The 21,484-nt window shown below is 35.3% G+C and overlaps 1 protein-coding gene across 1 annotated transcript in view; it reads right to left on the bottom strand.

Annotated features, from left to right (window-relative positions):
- LOC150103198 (5-oxoprolinase) overlaps window positions 1-21,484 on the bottom strand; it is a 368,797-nt gene that overhangs the window by 195,316 nt on the left and 151,997 nt on the right. Inside the window, exon 16 of the mRNA XM_090398524.1 lies at window positions 18,569-18,707. Coding sequence (XP_090254650.1) covers window positions 18,569-18,707 — 139 coding nt within the window. The remainder of the gene's footprint in view (window positions 1-18,568; window positions 18,708-21,484) is intronic.

Raw genomic sequence — 21,484 nt, 5'->3', positions numbered from 1 at the left:
TAGGATGCTAAGAAGGATAACATGTAAAAACTACCATTCATTAGCGAAAATGTTGAATGCAAAGTTCCAGGCATTGACTGGAGCATGAATCTGCACAAAAGCATACAGAACTAAGGCTTACAACAGAGTTTCCATGATAGGATCACAATATGCAAGCCCCACATTACACAAACCAACATGCAATATCTTCTTCAGTGGTGTAAAGAGTGTGTATAGTGGGATGTAGAAGCTTGGATAGCTGTGTTATGAAGTGACGAATCATGCTACACCCCAGAGGCGTAGATAGGGTGGGGTGGAGGGGACGGTCCGCCCCGGGCAGCACTTTGAACCTTTTTGAATTTTTGCAGTTAATTCTAAAATACAGTCTTGAGAACTCATTTCCAAATATTGTAATACTACTGCGAATTTTCCTCACAATTGCTGTAAGTGTTGCTAGTTGTGAGAGGAGTTTTTCTAAATAAAATTGATTAAGAATTACCTACATTACTATGAAATAGACTTCACCAATGTCATCGATGATTTTGCTAACAGAAAAGCAAGAAAAATAACATTTTAGAATGTTGAAATTATAGTTTTACTTCAAAAAGTAAATACATTGTTTTGACTTTTTGTAGTATTTTTGGTGTGTATTGAGAGGGGCAAACCCAGAGACTGCCCTGGGCAGCAAAAGCTCTAGCTACACCACTGCTACACCCTCTATGGGTGTGACAGATACATACCGAGTAAACATCTCTTACCAGAGTGTGTAAACCGAACTATGAAATTCAGAGGTGTTGGTGTGATGATATGGTCCTGTTTTTCCTGGTTTGGCCTTGGACCTCTGTGGTGCAACAAACACTTAAGTTGAGATATATCCGAACATTCATAATGCAATGCTTCCTACTTTGTGGCATTTCTATGAAACTGACCATTGTCTCTTTCAGCAAGACAATGCACCATGTCATAAGGCTGCTGCTGCAACTGCATGGTTATGGAATGTCATATTCTTTTCAACCCTACTGAACATCTTTGTGATGAACTGGATTGTTAGGTGAGATCAAGGGACATCTGCTTCACAGCAGTCCAGGACCTCATTACATGCCTACAGGAAGAATGGTGCAAAATTTCCACTAATTACTATTGTACACTTGAGGAAAGTATGATCCGTACAATTGCTGCAGTCATCACAGCAAAAGGAGGGCCAACATGCCTACATCTTATTAAGGTGGGCCATGGCTGTTTGTTCCTCACACTTTGACTTCTTTTCCAAGCAGTGTACAAAATGTGTAAGTTGTTTGCATTTCTTTCAATAAGTGTCTTTTACTCAGAACAGGTTAGATCATATCCATCTAAGTATTAGCAGCTTAATAAATCACACAGTTTTAAATTGTTTTTCTCCCAATGAAGAAAGATATGGAAATCAGTATTTAAGGCACTGTTTATAACATTCTTGAAGATGACTGACTGAGCATTGCTTAAAATGAACGTAAAAAAGAGATGGAGAATAATATCAGCAAAGCTATATATAGGATTTGCAATCATGTGAGAGATGTAACTGAGGTTCAATAATCAGGGATATGCTGAATGAATGAATGAATGAAGGAACAACAAGTGTTTTCCAAGAATGAAGTTCGTAAGAATGAAATGCACAGGAAGAGAAGCATGAACAAAAAAAGAACAGAGCACTCCTGGATTAGTAGAGAAATCTGAAGGCATTCAAGAAAGCCTTGGATGCCTTCAAAACATCATCCAAATATTCCATATATAGAGTTATAAGAGAGGAAACTAGCTACCCAAATACAAAAGGTGAATGAAAAACCAAAAGATGGGAACTTACTAATAGAGAGCCATGCTAGACAAATTGAAAATGTCAGGGCAATAGGATGTTTTTCAAAACTTTTTTTAGGTTATGTCAGAAGTTTAGACAAGACAATTCTCTGTGAATAGGAATGGAAGGATTCATGTTGATAATCACTAATTAAATGAGCTTCTATGCAGTGACAAAATCACTTTTAATGGAATTTCCATCATCGTGAAATGATGCAAGTGCACTGAAATAACAGTTCAATAGCAAAAGATTTACTTTTCTCTTTAGAGGTAGGATGGATTAGAAGTTAATTTCCAAGATGCAGCCAGATACTAGTGAAAATGGAGTATTTAAAAAGTTACACTAAAAGAAGATAAGAAATAATTGGAGTACAGATTCTGAACATATGGAAGAAATGAGAATAAAGAATAAGTGGGGGGAAAGGGGGGGAGGAGACAAAGACCAAAAATATCAACAGGACCAGATGATGCTTTTAGTATCCAGGTTACTCAAGATGCATTGCTAATGGGATATCTAAGGAAGCATGGAGCGTATTATCATGAGTAAGATGAAATTTGATCTGTTCAGTTCATAATAGGAGCCAAAAGAAGACTGAAGAAGAAAGAGCAATCACACTTTTGGTTGTGGTGTAGTTGTATTAGCTATATAAGAAATGGAAAGAGATGGAAACAATGTTGGGCAGAAGTCATAACCAATGGTATAAGTAATGCCACTAGTCACAAAGTAAGATTACCATTTTGAAACAAGAGGGGTTACTTACTTTTGCTCTTTTAACATGGCATGACACCGTTAGTGCTATTCCAACTATTGATTAATGAGTTCATGGAATACAGAAGGATAACTGATTCCTTTCTATTAATTATATTATTTAATATAAAATAAATTTCAGATTAGCTGAACGTGCATGTTCTGCATGCAGTTTTTAGGTGAATAAAATCACTGAAATGACACACGATCAATATAGCATGTGATCAGTGAATAATGGCAACAACAATTACAGCTTTTTTGTGCTGAACTTGAGCCGTATTGTCAGGTATAGTGCAATCATTATAGTGTAGCATGTAATATACACTTCTTAAAGAATGGTAAAAAGTTCATGAATAGAAGGGATAAAAAGGGAGCATGATTTTTTTCTAAAGTACATGATAAGTAAATGCTATGAAAGAGAATAACAGTGAGTATGTGCAAGTAAGAATAGAGCATAATAGTGAAAAAAGGGTTTGAATGGTAAGGGCATGTGCAAGCAAAATCATAAAATGAAAAATAACAACACTGAAATAAATGAAAGTGAAAGAATGAAAGAGAATGTAAGTAAAGAAAAACAGGTCAGTGTGAATGAGAAAGATGGAAATGCAAAAGAGATGGTGTCAGAGGAGAGTGGAATAGAGGAAGTGTGAGTGAACAAAGTGTGCTCATGCATAATGTTACATCAGATTAAATGAGACAGAAAGAAGGAAAAACATCTGAGGAATGGTTTGAAAGAAAAGAAGAAAGAGGAATTTTACAAATGTGTAACAAAAACATGTTTTCCATGATTGAAAACATGTTTGTGCAAGAATGCTGGTTGATCAAGTGAAGGAAATAGTTAATAAGTGAACTTGAAAGGAGAAATGAGTGTACAAAGATTGTGAGTTTGCAAATATAAACGAAAGAAAGCTGAAAAGGAGTATTCTTTGTTATTCAATGTCTGGGTTAAGCACAAAGAATGATGTGCAATAAGCAGATGTATTTAAGGAGTTTGGTAGGAAAAGGGACTTATATAAGTGGGATAGATTGCATATAAATGTATTCTATTTTAGACATTAAGCTAGAGAAGCAAGATATGTTAGCATGGGAGATTGAAAAATTGACTGCAGCCAAAGTTGAGTAAGTGATATAATGCAAAATGAAAATGATCAACAAGGTGATATATTAAAGGAATGAAACTGTATGCGGCAGAATAGGAAAGGGATATACTTATGGGTTAGAGACAAAAGCAAAAAAGGAAAAAGGGACAAATGTAGTTTCTCAGGTTACAAATTGGAATGAGATGGCAGTTAAGTATACAAAGGTCTAAAGAGAATAGTGCAATACTTGTATACTAATGCCAGAGGCATTAGGAATAAGAGAAAGGAATTTCTGGCATTGGAGTTCAATGTCTCAAAACTTATAGACATCAGGAAGACTGCTGAATGTGATAGATACTATATATATATATATTCAAGAAGGTCAGATACAATAGGATGGAGAAAGAGTATAGTTGATAAGAATGGAAGTTAGCAGGATGAAGTAGCATAGTAGAGTCACGTAAAATGGTTGAATGTTGCTTTGAATTATGGCCAAAGCAACTAAGGCTATAGAGCCAGTGTATTATGTCTGGTAACCATGTTCTTCTGAAAGGTTTGCTCTTTGCTTGAATTGGGAGGTCATCAATAGTAGTAGAGATGAGGTGAGATAGAGGTCAACGGGACAAATATATACACTAGATAACTGTTATAGAACTGAAATGCAAAGGAAGATGTAGACAAAATATTATTGCAAATTAGGTTCAAGAATGCAGGACGAGTCATCATTATGGGAAATTGTAACTTTAGAGGGCTACAGATTAGGAGGAAGAAAGGGCCACAATGGCAGGAAAGAAACAACTTATAGAGCTAGTGATGGTAATTACCTAAAACAGCATGTGATGGGCAAAAGGCTTAATATTAATCTGCCACATTTCGAGTTACTTAATGCTTGATACAATACAGAGCTGGATTTCTAATTAAAAAAAAAATTGCACACCTTATAGAAGAATTTAATTATACAGATGAAAGAATAATAGAAATCACACTTAAAATAAACTCCAAACTTAAAATCAGGATCATCCAAATACATGCTCCCACCTCATCCCACACTGATGAAGAGATCGAAGAATTTTATGACTCACTGCAGCACACTCTAGACAAAAAAAGAATCAAAACTTTACTATAGTAATGGGCGATTTTAATGCCAAAGTAGGTCACCCCATTCACCAAATAGACACAAAGGACCATACATACATGGTACAAGCAGCAACTCAGGAATGGCTCTTACAGAATTCTCTATCAGTAACAAGCTTTATATTATGAATACATTTTTTAAGAAAGTCCTAAAAAAAATGGACATGGAGAAGTCCAAATGGAGAAATAAAAACTGAAATAGATTATATACTGTGTAATAATAAAGAAATAGTTCAAGATGCCTCAGTACTAAATCAAATAAAAACAGGAAGTGACCACCGACTGGTGAGAGCCAAAGTTAAAATAAACCCCAAACTGGAAAGAAAATGGATAAACAACAAAAAAGCAAGAAGTTTTGACTTAAAACCTATTGAAAACAAGGATTATGTAGAAAAACTCAATCAAAAACTAGACTTAATAAATATATTTGAAGAAACAAATAAAATAAGCAAAAACCTAACGGAAATAATAATCTCAGCTGCCAACAAATTCAACAAACAACAAAAAGACCATAAATTTTCAGAGGAAACCTTACAACTACTAAAAAAAGAGACAAAAATATGAAACAAGACAAAAACAAAAACTTAATGTCTAAAATAGAATATGCAGAACTATGCAAAACAATAAGGAAAAAGATGAGAAATGAAATAAGATCTTATAACACTAAAAAAATAAAAGAAACAATTGAAAACAATAAAAATATGAAAATCTAAGAAAACATTTATCAGTTGGCAAAAGTCAAATAACTGCAATAAAATATAAGAATGGAACTACAATAAGAAACAATGAACAAATCATAAGCAGGCTAGAAGAATTTTATAAAGAACTCTATAGTGATCCTTCAATAGATAAATCAAATATAAATAACTCTTCTCCTTAAATATAAAGAACCAATAGGCTCCATTTCGGCAATATAAACATTATTTAAATTAAGGGGATATTAAATCCCACATTGTTTTAAAACTGAATAAGAAACTCAAAGATTGGAATCAGAGAGTTTCATGCTGAATATAGTATAGTAAATTATAAAAGTATCGGTGACTACAAGCATGAGCTAATGCACGTAGTTCAAGTACGTAGTACAAACAGTATCTTCAGGACTGGGGTAAGGTAGTGCAACACCAGGACGACTCCTTGCAAAGGTGGAGCAAGATACTAACACTCCTATCTCAGTATCTCCCATAATGCAAAACACATTATGGTGTTGCACTACCTTACCCCAGTCCTGAAGATAATTTCAGGTGCAAACTTTGTTTGCTCACACTTGGATAAAGGATTAAACTAAATTTATTATATTCTAACCAAGTAAAAAATAAACTTTCAACATCTTTCTCTAAATCCAGAGTAATTTATTAAAGAGGTGGCACACCATTTGGCAACTCCTATAGGTAGAGATGACCTGCTAATGCTTTTGACTGGTATCTCCACTTGGGCCTGGCTCCCACTGAAGAGACCTCAATAAAGGTCGAAACTAGTCTGGGTAGTGGCCCTTCCCTTAATGCATAACATTAGACATATCCGCAGGGAGATGTGTTTTGCATTATGGGAGATACTGAGATAGGAGGGTTAGTAGCTTGCTCCACCTTTGCAAGGAGTCGTCCTGGTGTTGCACTACCTTACCCCAGTCCTGAAGATACTTTCAGGTGCAAACTTTGTTTGCTCACACTTGGATAAAGGATTAAACTAAATTTATTATAACCTCTCTTACTCAAATGCCAATCACAACTTCTCATGATCCACCATCTTCTAAAAGTGCAAACAAGGCAATGGCAACCAGGAATGGGCAGTATAACTCTAACATATACAGGGTGTTCGGGATAAATTTGACATATTTATAATTAATTATATTTTTCCGTAAGTTACATGTATTAACACACACTTCTCTTCATTTAAAAGTTTGGACCCTTCTTCATTCATATACAAGATGTCAGAAAGGATGGATAGCTGGAACCCACCTGAATCATGGAAGAGAATAACTTGTATCATGATGATTCGTGCCCGCCATCAAAATAAGGATATTACGACTGCTACCCAATGCTCCCTGAATACAGTAAAAACAATCAGGCATGAACTAGAGACTTGCAATGGTGACTACGAGGATGTAGCAAGAAGAAAGATCCCTAGCAGACGATCTGATTGCGTTCGTACAGCAGAATTCCTCGCAAATCTGCAGGAACAGGTGTTGAAGAACCCTGGCATTGGAATTCGGGCTTTGTTCGTGGAGTTGCTAACTGTAGTCAAGCCCTGGATAACAAGGGTAGCCAATGGTAGGCCGTATGTATGGCAGCAGGATTCGGCCCCTTGCCACACCTCTGGGAAAAGTCAAAAATGGTTGTCTGAAAATTTCTACGACTTCACCAGTCCAAATGTTTGGTCTCCAAACTCCCCAGACCTTAACCCCATGGATTATTTTGTATGGGGCGCAGTTGAAAAAGACACCAATCGCACTTCCAGTAATACAAAAGCCCAGTTAATGGATAAAATTAAAACAGTTTTTGCGGCCCTTCCCAGGGAGACTGTAGCATCAGCTTGTTCGAGGTTCCGAAGCAGAATTGAAGCTGTGATCGATGCTAATGGTGGTTATTTTGAGTAAATCTTGTTGATAGTATTGTAATTAACTCTGCCTGTAATGTTTTTTTTGTCAATTCATTAAATTTAATAGATACAAAGAAGATTTTCTTTTTCCTTACGAAACTGTCAAATTTATCCCGAACACCCTGTATAATAACCCTATAATCCTTTTTTTTTTTGAGTAGGCAGGAACAAAGCATTTTCCTGATCTTAAAAAGTTAACTAAAATATAGTGGTGTGAAGGGGTGGTGAAGCACAATATATAGCCTCTCCCACTCAAATGTCAACTTCACCTTCTCATGGTCCACCTTGTTCTAAACATAATGGTTATAGGGAGTATAATCAGCATAACCCTAACAAAGCAAATGCTGTTAGAACTGCCTACTTAGAGGCATAAGGTAGCAACTCTACCACTGAACTTATCCAGAGAAAGGCTAGTAACTTGTCCTGGGGAAATTTAATATACTTTCAAGTCTCAGTGAAAGAAAAGCTGGATGGACTATCAGGGAAACAATCATGATTCGGGAAAAGGTAAATGAAACTGGAAAAAGGAACATATAATGAAAATCATAACTTGGAATGTAAGGAGTATTGCATGCAGAGAAGAGGAACTTGATGAACAACCAAACCAAGCCAGTGTAAAGAAATGTATAGTAAGAAACAAAGAAAAAGCAAAAAATACTAAAGAAACAAATAACTAAATACAAATCTATAATGAAGTGAAAAAAAGAAGAAATAGCAAAAGCGAGTATAATGATACACCAATCTATGAAGAACAACATTGTATATTATAACTACTGAACTGAAAGATTAATGGAAATTAGACTCAAAACATTAAGAGATAACATAATAATTGGAGCATATGCACCAGAAGAGGGGAAGGAAGAAGATTTCTTCAGGTCTTTGTAAAGGTTTTACAGAGAACTGCAGAAAACCATAGATAAAACAAATAAAACAGACTATTAACTAAATAAACTATTAACTATTAGCAAGGAATTTAAATGTCAGAATAGGAAACAGGAAATGCAAAACAAACACAGAGATTTGGTGAAGATACATATAATCAAAATGGACACAACTGTGAGATTTTGTCATCTACAATAATATAAGAATAATAAACTCAGTATTTAAACATAAAGAAATACATAAATATACATGGTCAGCCAAAGGATTTAAGTCAATTATGGACTACATTATTGCAAATTTTAAATTAACCAAGTTAATCCTAGATGTAAGAGTATATTGAGGCTTTAAATTAATCTCTGATCATTTTATGGTATTAGCAAAAATTTGCTAATGGCTAAAAATAAATAAAGTAGAAAATAACTATCAACCAAGTTACAAAATTTTTTCATTACAAGATCCCTATACTAGGCAACAATATCAGAAATGAACCGATTTAAAAACAGAAACCATACATGAATCAAATGACATAGAAGAGGAATGAAACAATCAGAAACAAATCCTGATAAAAAAAAAGCTGCAACAGAAAGCTTAGAAATAAAGAGAAAATGGAATAGAAAAACAGGACTATGAAACTGGGACAAAGAAACAGAAAAAATAATAAAAAAAATTTTAAAAAAGAGAGATTTACCAGAAATGGCTTGATTCCAAGATAATAGAAGCAAAAATAGAGAACAAAAGAAACAGTATAATTGCAAAATGAGAAGCAAGGGAAAAACAGAGGGAGGGAGGGAGAGAGAGAGAGAGAAAGCGAGATGGAGCAATTTTGTAACTGAACTAGAAAAGGATATAACCAAAAACCTATAAAATAATAAAATACACAAACAAAGAATAAAAGAAAAGGTAAAAATACAAATAATAGATTTAGAAAAATGGGTAACTTATTTTCAAAATCTCTGGATTGATGATGATAATAAAGAAGAAAATTTTATACAACAAAGAATGATCTAACAGAAAATATTACAATGTCAGAAATAAAAAAATACAATAAGATGAAAAACAGCAAAACACCAGCAGACAATACAATGTGTAACTGTAGAAAAATGCAGGCAAAAAATTTAATGAAAGACTTCTGAAATCCTTTAACATGGTCTGAATTTCTGAAAAAAAACTCTCGACTCTTGGAAGAAAGCATTGGTTATCTCAATTTATAAAAAAGAAAATAAAGTTGACTTCAATAACTATAAAAGGTATTAGTCTGCTAACTACAGGGTACAAAATATATGCAGGAATATTCAAAGAGAAACTAAACAGTATTGTAGAGGACAAACTAGTAGAACAGAATGGATTCTGAAAAGGACGATCTTGCATGGACTCAACTTTCACTCTAAAAATATTAATTACCCTATCACCTCAGTTTTTTAATATATGTATGTATTCAAGATACCAAGTAATTTTATATAAACTTGGTTTTAATCTTATTTCCCAAGTAAGCAAACAGATAAGAAAGTCAAGTTTGCACCTGCAAGTAGTGCAAATCCAAGGCAACTCACGTAGTGCCAGTCGAGGCAACTCGTGGTAAAGGTGGATAAAGCTCTGATCACTTTTCTTAGCATTTTCCCCTTAATGTATAGCACATCCCTTGTGGAGATGCATGATGCTAAATATTAAAGGCAATAGTCACTACCCATACCGGTTTTAACCTTTATTGAGGTCTCATCAGTGGGAGCCAGAGCTGAAAATGCTAAGGATGAAGTAATGCAGAGCTCATATGTATTTTACCAAAACAAGTTGCCACAAGGTGCTTTGACCTTATAAATATAAAATCTCAGGATGAGAGACAGCTTTACATTAAGGGGAAAATGCTAAGAAAAGTGATCAGATCTTTATCCACCTTTACCACGAGTTGCCTCGACTGGCACTATCATGAGTTGCCTTGGACTTTCACTACTTGCAGGCACAAACTTGACTTTCTTGTCTGTTTGCTTACTTGGGAAATAGGATTAAAACCAAGTTTATATAAAATTACTTGGTATCTTGATTTTTCTGAATCTCATATCTGAATACATAATATACCCAAGTTAAAAAACTTTCTACATATAACAATCTGGTAACAGCATAACCCAGGGGTGACCAACTACGTGTCCTTTTGGAGCCAAAATAATTCTGGTTAAACTCAGAAGAGCCATAACCTTTGACCAATGCGATGGTACGGGAGTAAGGGAGTGTTCGAGTGGCGAGGTTGTAATGAGCTTGTAAGAACTGCTTTAATTAGGAATCCTGCCCAAGATAATGAGGATAGGGATCACTACATGAGAACAGTTTAAGTGGACCACAGTGTGACAGATACTGTAGTCCATTGTGACAGACAGATCGTGAAAGAGCTTACTGAGAAAATAGATACAACGAAGGCACTACTAATAAATAACTAGAATTATTGTTTCAACTTTAAAATTATTCCAATTGTTCAAAGTAAATTTTATTTAATGTTTTGAATTAACCTTTTTATTGCAGTAATTTTTATTAACCCTGTTTTTCTACCTCTCTCTCTTTCTCCTTTTTTTTAAATTTTGTTCTTTTTTGTTGTCTTGTCTTCTCTTTTTATTTATATTTTCCTGGTAGATCATGAAGAGCCATGATACACTTGGACATGAGCCGCATGAGACTCACAAGACATGTTGTGGCCACTCCAGGCATAACCAATTTCGTATACAAATAAACCCACAAAAAACATAGATACACTATTATTCAGATGATCAAATTGTATTAGCTACATCAGAAGATTATATACAGAGATCAGTAAAATCATTAATGAAATTTCAGAACAATATAATATGAGAATATCAAAAGTAAAGACAAAAATAATGGCTTTCAAAGGCAAAAATCCAATAAGTAAATACTTACAAATACCTGGGATGCGACTTATTATATATGAAGATATAAAAGATATCATCATCAAATTCCTGGTATATATATCCTCAAGGCAGTGTGCAGGATATGATAGTACTATATGAAAAATTTACATCATTACTAACTTCCTATCTACAATTTTCCTCCAAACCAATCTATTACTTGTCAAGCCTCCAATATTATCAGATCTTATATTTCTGTCTCTAAGGCACTTTATACTGTATCAATCCACCTATATCTTGGTCTTCCTCCTTCCAACCAGGCAAAGAACACTTATTTTGCTAATCTTTCCTCTCCCATTCTGTTTAAGTGACCATACCACCTGAGATTAGCTCTGCTAACACATTCCTAGATGCTGACAATGTCAAGTTCTTTCCTAATATCCTCATTTTTAATATGATATTGCCATTGATGCCATCTGTTCATGCCCCTAATCTTTCTCAGGACTCTCATATCTGTGGTCTCTAGTCTTTGGTCAAGTGTTTTGCTTCTGACCCAGCTCTCAGATCCATAAGTTAAAATTGGTTTGAACACTGTCTTGTATACAGCTAATTTCTCTCTTATTCCATATAAATTTATTCGGTTGACTTCTTACCATACTAGCTTTGTTGATTCTCTTGTCTATTTCCATATTTAATTTACCATCTTCACTAAAAATCGTACCTAAGTAGCTAAAATGTTTTACTTGTTCCACAGGTTCTCCATTCACAATGAAGTTCATATTTTCAATATTTCTGCCTATTTTCATTCTCTTCATCATTCTAATGCTGACCTTCATACCATATCTATTACAAAAGTTAATCAATTTAGTCAGGGAAACTTGCAGACTTGTAGTGGATTTATTTAGAAGTATAACATCATCTGCATAAAGCAAAGATTAACATCTCCAATTTTCATATCAGGTTTAATACCACTTTCCTTCATAATATGATCCATATAGATAATGAATAACAGAGGAGATAATGTACATCCTTGTCTGATACCAGATTTAAAATTAAATCACCTTCCTGTACTTTCTTCAATTCTAACTGCTGACTTACAACTCAAATAAAGACTAAGTATTGCTTGATATAATGCCCCATTGACACCAAATAACCGTAGCATTTTGAATAGCTTCTTTCTTGGCAGCTTGTCATATGCCTTTTCCGGATCTACAAAACTCAAGTACAGAACTTTGTTATATTCCCGTGATTTCTCAACTATCTGTCGTAAAGTGAAAATCTGATCCTGACAGCTCTATTTGGCCTGAATCCAGTTTGTACTTAACCAAGCTTTTCTTCCACAATCCTTCTCAGATGTTTCTCAAGTACACTTGAGAAACGTTTTATTTCCCTTTTCATATATGGGTACTATGAGAGCTCTACTCCAATCATCTGGAATTCGTCCCTCTGAACTATGCAGTGCGACAACTGTGAGACTTTTATACCTCCATAATTGAGCATTTCTGGTCGAATATCTATTCTTGCTGCCTTTCCAATTTCAAACTTTTGATGGCTTTTTCCTACTTCAAGTATGGACTGCATGCCTAGTCAGTGTTTTTTACCACTATGCTGCTTGCTTCATTTAGCAATTTTCAAAGTAATTACTCCATGCTTCAAGGATATCTTTTTCTCCTGTGTTCATGTCACCTTTATCATCTCTAATTCCTTTTACAGCACTCTTTCCTCCATTTCTGAGCTTCTTCAACAACTCCAGAATATCTTGCCACCTTCTTGATATTTATTTTCTATGTTCTAGCAGAAGTCTTCCCATGATTTTTGTTTAGCTAGTTTTATATTGTGTTTAGCTTTCTTACAGTTGTCTCTGTATTCTCTAAGAGATAAGCTGACTTATTTACTGGAAACTTTTGATATGCTTACTTCTTTTCCTTCACTGTCTCTTTTATTTCCTGTGTCCACCATGAAGTTCTGATTTTTCTATCCTTGCAGACAACCTCACCACATGACTCTCTGGTTGAATCAATCAGTGTTTTCTTCAGGGCTTGCTACTGAATCTCCAAAGTTTGGTTCCTGTTCTCAAACTCTTTCATTTTTCTTCAATAATCTTTATGTATTTTAGTCTACAGTTCACATCTGAAAGCTGCTCAACTTTTATTTGCTTTAAAACTTTCTTACATGTTATTCTTTTCAATATGAAATTCAATTTTATCCTGCCCAAGACTAAATAGTGATTGCTTCCAATTTCAAATCCTCTGTACACTCTGGTGTCCTGCACCAGGGAGAAAACATCACTATCAACAATAACATAGTCAATGAGACTTTTCTTATTCTTTGCCTCTTCTCTCCATGTGAATTTGTGCACATTGTTATGTTGGAACATGGTGTTAGTAATAACCAGTCCATGTCCTGAGCAGAAATCCAACAAGTATTTGCCATTATTATTAGCTTTGTTCATTTCTCCAAATTTTCCCAAAATATTTCTGTATGTCTGACAATCATTTCCTACTCTACTATTTAGGTCCCCAACAAGGATAGCCTTTTACTTTTTCATTATGTCAGTTGCTTTCTGTAAATCCTCAAAAAATTCCTTCACTTCTACCTTAGTAGAACCTTCTGTGAGACCATAGGCACAAATAAGTCTCATTGTCCAGTTCTGCATTCTCATATTTGCCCAGATCACTCTACTTGAGACTGCCTGGCATTCAAGAAGATTAGCCTCATATTTAGTGTTGAATACTATGGCTCCTCCTCCTTTTCCTCGATTGTTATTGCCTGAATATAACATTTTGTATTTATTGAAAAGAAATTGCTGCTCAGAAATTTATTGCTCAGAAAGATCTCACCAGTTTTTGCCTTTTTATTTTCAGTCACCCCTATTATGTCAAAATGGTTTTTATCCAATTCCTCAGCTAGCTCCATTTCTTTGCTATTCAGGCTTCTTATGTTGATAGTACCAATCCTGAACTCTGGTGATGTTGAGTTGGGGGTGGGTTTTAGGATTTGTTCCCGTAGCTGACTTTTCGCTGTTTGCCCTGGTTCTCTGACAAAAACAATGGAGTCTTTGTTTAACCAGGTGACGCCCCAACCGGCATGAAATTTTTTAATGTTGTACCAACATTTGATATTTTGGTTTAAGCCAATAAGCATACAATTTGGTCGACTAAATCCCAAATTGCCAGCCCATCCTCGTTCGTTTAGTATCCAGGTGCACCATGAGAAGGTGAGGATTGGACATCAGGTCAGAAGCCCTGGTCGGTTCTCGCATTCCTTTAAAGGCTATGTGGAGGTCTCCTCTCAGTTATATAGCTTTGATCCTTAAGCACCCCCATGAAAAAGATATAGACATTAAAATATCAAATATTTTCAAAGTAAACAGAATAATAAATAATATATTTAAGCCATCCTTGGTACAAAAAACATCAGAATCAGACTACATAATATTCTGTTTATATCAACTTCATTATATGGAAGTGAAACAAGGACAATAAAAAAAAGAAAGAGAAAAAACAGATTTAAATAGCAGAAATTTCTCAGAAAAATAGTTGGATATACTAAATGGTACCATAAAACAAATGAAGAAATTTTACAATTCCTGAATATGAAACCAACTACCCACTATATAAGTAATATAAACAAAAATGGTTAGAACATTAGTATAAGGCATCAGGATAGGGATGGGCATAGGGGGCTTTTGCACTTTATGTACACTAATGCCAGAAGCATTTAGGAACAAGCAAAAGGAATTTTTGGCCTTAGTTGGCTCATCCCAGCCAAAGGTAATTGGCATTAGTGAGATTGTCTAACAGAAGATGATATAGTTAGTTAGAGAGAGAGAGAGAGAGAATGTGAATGGTATAGTGTGTTCAGAAAGGATAGAGAGTAAAGAATGAGGAGAGGCGGGTGTTATTGATGATAGCCAATGAACTGCAACCAAAGAGAATAGAAGTTCAACTACAGGACAGTGAAAATAGCATATTTGAGGCTATCTGGTGTGAGATTGAGGCCAGCAGAACAAAATATACAGTTGAGTGCTGCTATAGACCAGGGGATGGAATAGATGATGGAGATAGTATGTATCAGTAAATAGGCTCAACGAATGGAGGACAAGTAATTATTATGGGGGATTTCAACTATGGTAACATTGACTGGAAGGAAATGGATTTTATGCAGTTACTAAAGGATAATTACCTGAGATAGAATGTAATGGAATATACCAGGGGTTTGAGAGTGCTCGATCTAATAATTGCATCTGAGAATTGGTCTATAATGAAAATGACCACATTGCTACCAATTGGTGAGAGTGATCATATGGTCTTGACCTGGAGGTGGCTAAATGTGTGGAATTTTCAGTTAAGACAGGATATATGTGGAATTACTGGGCTGGTAAGTATGATAAGCTTATGAGATTGCTTGATCAGTGCATTGGTATGTAAAACTGCAAGGGCTGGATGTTGAGAGAAGTAATGGTTGACTGCATATCTAGCATCAGGAGAGTAAATTAAGTGGGAGTTAAATGGATGAATAACACCATTAAGCAGGAGTTGCAAAAAAAGAAATAATTGTGGAGGGAATTTAAGGAGAAAGTGACCTGCAAGCACACGAACAGTACAAGACACAGGCCGGAAGGGTAACTAGTGTGGTAAGAAAAGCAAAAGCAGATTGTGAAAGGAAGTTAGCAAACGCAACTTAAAAGAGAAACCCAAACAGTTCTTTCAATATGCTGCAAGTAAAAAAAAAAAAAATGTATATGGCAGAATGATTTTAAGTAATGCCGATGGCAGGAAGGTAATTGAATCAGTCGAAATATCTTCCAGGTGGCGATATTACAGGAATGAAAGAATCGATTGCTTATATGGGAAATGAGGTGAATGAAATGGAGGTGAATAACATATTACAATACCTTAATGTGAATACATCTGTGGGATTGAATGGCATACCAGCTTGAGTCTTACATGAAGTGGCAAAAGAATTATCAGTGCGCTTGATCATATTGTTTAATCTAAGTCTCAGCTCTGGGCTAGTCCCAAGGGTAGGGGAAAATAGTTCCATTGCATAAAGGAGGCTCCAAGACTGCTGTTGCAAATTATTGACCAATTAGCATATCAAGAGTCATTGTGAAAGTATTGGAGAAGTTGGGCAAGAGTAAAATACAGGAATGGATAAATGGAAATGGGATATTGTATGGGAGGGGGGGGGCACAGCATGATTTTGTGAAGGGCAGATCATGCCTCAGTGACTTCTTCACGTTTTGTAATACAGTGACGGTTGAATTGGATAAGAGTAATGGGTTTATAGTGATACTGCTGGACTTTGCAATGGCCAGCAGGATACCACATGGAATTCTAATCAGTCAACTGCAGCACATGTGGATGGATATAGGGTTGGTGAGATGGATAGGAGGGTGGTTGATGGAGAGATATCAGAGAGTAGTTTATTCAGGAGTAGAGTCCAAAAGAAGAACCTGTGACTAGTGGTGTGCCACAGGGTTCTGTTCTTGGATAACTGTTATTTAATTTGTTCATTAATGATATAGGAAAGGATCTGAGAGGAACTGTTCAGTTATTTGTTGATGATGCAAAGTTGGACAAGGATAGAGCAATAGTTAATACACATAATGTCAGAATTTTGCAGGATGATTTGGATAGACTGGCAGACTGGGCTAAGGAGAATGGATGTCAGTTTAATGTGGCAAAGTGTAAGGGTATGCATTTTGGGATGAAAAGATTATCAGCAGTATACCACATTGATGGAACCATACTCCAGGAAATCAATGAAGCCAGAGACTTAGGAGTGTTAGTGGATAGAGAGTTAAAGTTTGGGGTGGGGGGGGGACACATAGCAAAAGTGGGTAAAACAGCTCATCAGATCACTTAGTTACTGAAGAATACTTTGACGAGTGGAGACAAGCAGGTTATTGTTTCTCTTTATCAAGCCTTAATAAGACCCCATCTTACTACTGTGTGCAGATCTGGGTACCAGGGTTTCTTGGTGATGGGAAGGAGGTAGAGAGATCCACAGACGAGTGACCAAGATGGTAGCTGGTCTGTGGAATGAACCTTACAAGAACAGGTTGAAGATTTGTGGGTTACATAAACTGGTTGATAGAAAGAAAACAGGTGATATGATTGGTACATTCAAATTACTGAGGGGGGGGGGGGTTACAAGATTAATTACGAGGAAATTTTTCAGAACAGGTTTGGTGGTGGGAGAACTAGGGGCCATCCATGGAACCTGAGCAAAAGTGTCGTTAGCAAGGGTGTTAGAACTACGATTTTCACTTGGAGTGTGGTGAATGAGTGGAATAAGCTGCCAGAGTCTGTTATGGATGACATGACTGTGAATGAGTTCAAAGCAAAGTATAATAGATAATGTGCAAATGCTGAATAGTTGAAAAGACTAAAATGTAAGAGACTGTAATATTAACATCCTTAGATCAAAAGCCTATCTATAATACTAAAGGACATTCAACTCTCTCTATTACTATTACTATTATTACGGGCAACTCCAGGGAGTCATTAGACTCATCGAGGGAGGCCCCAAATCATATTCATCACAACTATTTGACATTCATACAGTATCTATCATACCTCACCTTAAACTCATTCACTGTCACAGCATCCACCACAGACTCAGGGAGCGCATTCCACTCATTCACTACTCTAAAAGTAAAGAACCCAGCTCTAACACCTTTACTAACCACACTTTTGCCCAGTTTCCATGGATGTCCCCTAGTCCTCCCACAACCAGCCCTGTTCTCAAAAATATCTTCTGAATTAATTTTATAGAAACCCTTCAGTAATTTGAATGTCTCAATCATATCTCCCCTCCTCTGCCTATCAACCAATTTTTGCAACCCACAAATCCTCAACCTGTTCTCATACGGTTCATTCCACAGACCTGCTATCATCTTGGTCACTCGCCTCTGGATCCTCTCCACCTCCTTCCCATCAAGAAGAAACCTAGGTGACCAAATCTGAGCACAGTAGTCTAGATGGGGTCTTATCAAGGCTCGATACAGAGGAACAATAACCTGCTTGTCTCTGCTTGTCAACGTATTCTTTAGCAACCAAGTGATTTGATGAGCTGATTTGGCCACTTTTGCAATGTGTCCCCTAAATTTCAAGGAATTGAAATTTAGGGGACACATTCTCTTATTCTGTTACCATCTAGATTTTTCTACTTTTATTGGTTGTGGTGCTTACATGCTTTTGACAAGTGCTCTGTGATCTGAAGATATTGGTTATTCAAGTGAAATATCATCACAGCTAATAATTTTGCCATTATAAATATCATAATAATATCCAAATATTTATATCATTATTACACTTTCAAATCATAAAACATAAATGATACTAATAATTCTTTCTTCCATTTTTTTACCAGACAACCTAATTTCATGAGTTCCAAAACTAGCTTGTAGAGAATAAAATAAAATTCACAGTTAATTTAAAATAATGTTGGCATCAGCACAAACTTACAGTTTCAACAGTAGCACAGGATGAAGCATTTGAAGAAGTGTTAACTAAGGAAACACCACTTTTTCCGATTCCTCGAACACGGATGTCATCCACTATTACTGGACGATCATGAATAGTGAAACCAAATTCTCGCTGATATCTAAAAATTTAAAGTTGGAGGTGAAAATAGGAATCACAGAATCTCAACTACAGAAGATTATCTGGTAGTTTATTTTACAAAAGAAATGTCCCCTCCAAAAAAAAAAAAAAAAAACTGTATTATTACTTTATATCTTATGAATTTATCAAACGAATTTAGATGAGTTAATATATTTGATATTTTTAACTTGTGAAAGATAAATAAATAGATATACAAATAAGCAGATGATAATAAAAATATGAAAAACAAAGAATATGACGCTACTTGTCAGATCACTGTAATACTCTAATGGTGACATGAGTTTTGCAAGTGTAGAATCCTCTTCAAAACAGTTCTCTCACAATCTGTTGATTAAATACAAATACCATACTTTTGAGACATTATTTACTAAGTAACTGGAATAAGACAAGAATTTAAACTAAAACCTGACACCTTCCAACTATTGTTATCATAGCATCATATACATGGTCAAAGCAATTTTGTACTATTTTTTTAGGTTTCGATGAGCATATCAGTTCTTAATGAGGCTGAATAAAATTAAAAGAGAAATATAACCAGGTAATAAAATGCTACTATTTTTTTTTTTATTTTAAACTCTTATATTCTAGTAAATCAACAAATCCTAATGCAATACTGCCCTAAAAAAAAAGGAACCGAAATTAAAATGGCAATAGCAAAACTTACAATTGGATATTGGTTTATTAAATCTACAGTTATATGGAAAACTTATGAAGAATCTACAAGAAATAAAAAAAGTCTTATTGAACAAGTTATTTCTGACAAAATCTCCACTGGTTCAAGATACAAGAGTATTCAGGAAATTTAAAACAGGCAAGTGATTACTATTTAGTTTTGAGCAGGATAAAAATGATCACATTCAGAATAATAATAACAATAATAATATGTACAAAACTTAATTGAGTAGCTTTCAGACATGAACTGACAACTCCCTCACTTATATTGAAATGATTACCAAACTATTTGCCTTCAAGGAAAAATCTGATCCTGACAACCTCTTTGGCCTGAATCCAACTTCTTCCTCCATCTTCTTACCTAAAATTTTCTGCCACAGTTTTTCTTAGCCTCTTCTCAATATGCTTACATAAATCCTACCTAGAACACTCAGCAGGAAAACTCCTTGCATTTTATTTCCCTTTTTTATATATACAGGTCTCTGAAATTCAGAAAAAAAAACGTGATTTTTGAAGGTCATCTGTAATACCAGATCGACATAATAGGGGTGACTGAAACAAAAAAGACCAAAACTGGTGAGATCTTTCTGAGCAATAAATACAAAATGTTATATTCAGGCAATGATAATCAAGGAAAAGAAGGAGTAGCCATAGTATTCAACACAAAATATAAGGCTAATCTTCTTGAATGGCAGTCAGTCTCAAGTAGAGTAATGTGGGCAAATATGAGAATGGGGAACTGGACAATGAGACTTATTTGTGCCTATGGTCCCACAGAAGGTTCTACTAAGGTAGAAGTGGAGGAATTTTTGGAGGCTTTAGAAAAAGCAACTAACACAATGAAAAATGAAAAGTTGGTCCTTGTTGGGGATCTAAATAGCAGAGTAGGAAATGATTGTGAGACATACAAAAATATTTTGGGAAAATTTGGAGAAAAGAGCAAAGCTAATAATAATGGCAAATATCTGTTGGATTTCTGCTCAGGACATGGACTGGTTATTACTAACACCATGTTCCAACGTAACAATGTGCACAAATTCACATGGAGAGAAGAGGCAAAGAATAAGAAAAGTCTCATTGACTATGTTATTGTTGATAGTGATGTTTTCTCCCTGGTGTACAGAGGATTTGAAATTGGAAGTGATCACTATTTAGTCTTGAGCAGGATAAAATTGAATTTCATATTGAAAAGAATAACATGAAAGAAAGTTTTAAAGCGAATAAAAGTTGAGCAGCTCTCAGATGTGAACTGTAGGCTAAAATACACAAAGATTATTGAAGAAAAAATGAAAGAGTTTGAGAACAGGAATCAAACCTTGGAGATTCAGTGGCAAACTCTGAAAAAAACATTGATTGATTCTGCCAGAGAGGCATGTGGTGAGGTTATCTGTAAGGATAAAAAAATCAGAACTCCCTGGTGGACACAGGAAGTTAAAGAGGCAGTGAAGGAAAAGAAGAAAGCATACCAAAAGTTCCTGTCAAATAAGTCAGCTTGTGCTCTCAGAGAATATAGAGACAAATGCAAGAATGCTAAACACTGTGTAAAACTAGCTAAACAAAAGTCATGGGAAGACTTTGGCAAGAATATAGAAAATAAATATCAAGAAGGTGGCAAAATATTCTGGAGGTTGTTGAAGAAGCTTAAGAATGGAGGAAAGAGTGCTGTAAAAGGAATTAGAGATGATAAAGGTGACATGAAAATGGGAGAAAAAGATATCCTTGAAGTATGGAGTAATTACTATGAAAAACTGCTAAATGAAACAAGCAGTGATGACAGCACAGTGGTAAAACACTCTGACCAGGCATGCAGTCAGGAATACATATCCATACTAGAAGTAGAAAAAGCCATCAAAGGCTTGAAATATGGAAAGGCAGCAGGAGTAGATGATATTCGACCAGAAATGCTGAAGTACGGTGGTATAAGAGTCTTACAGTGGTTGCACTGCATAGTTCTGAAAGCCTGGACAGAGGGACGAATTCCCAATGATTGGAGTAGAGCTCTCACATTACCCATATATAAAAAGGGAAATAAAACTGCATGTGAGAATTACAGAGGTATTTCCCTACTGAGTGTTCCTGGCAAGA

This window comes from Typopeltis vanoorti, chromosome 9, assembly GCF_054136105.1.
Source record: "Typopeltis vanoorti isolate ZY-2024b chromosome 9, IOZ_Tvanoo_1.0, whole genome shotgun sequence".
Classification (NCBI taxonomy): domain Eukaryota; kingdom Metazoa; phylum Arthropoda; class Arachnida; order Uropygi; family Thelyphonidae; genus Typopeltis; species Typopeltis vanoorti.
This window is presented reverse-complemented; position numbering and strand designations above follow the sequence as displayed.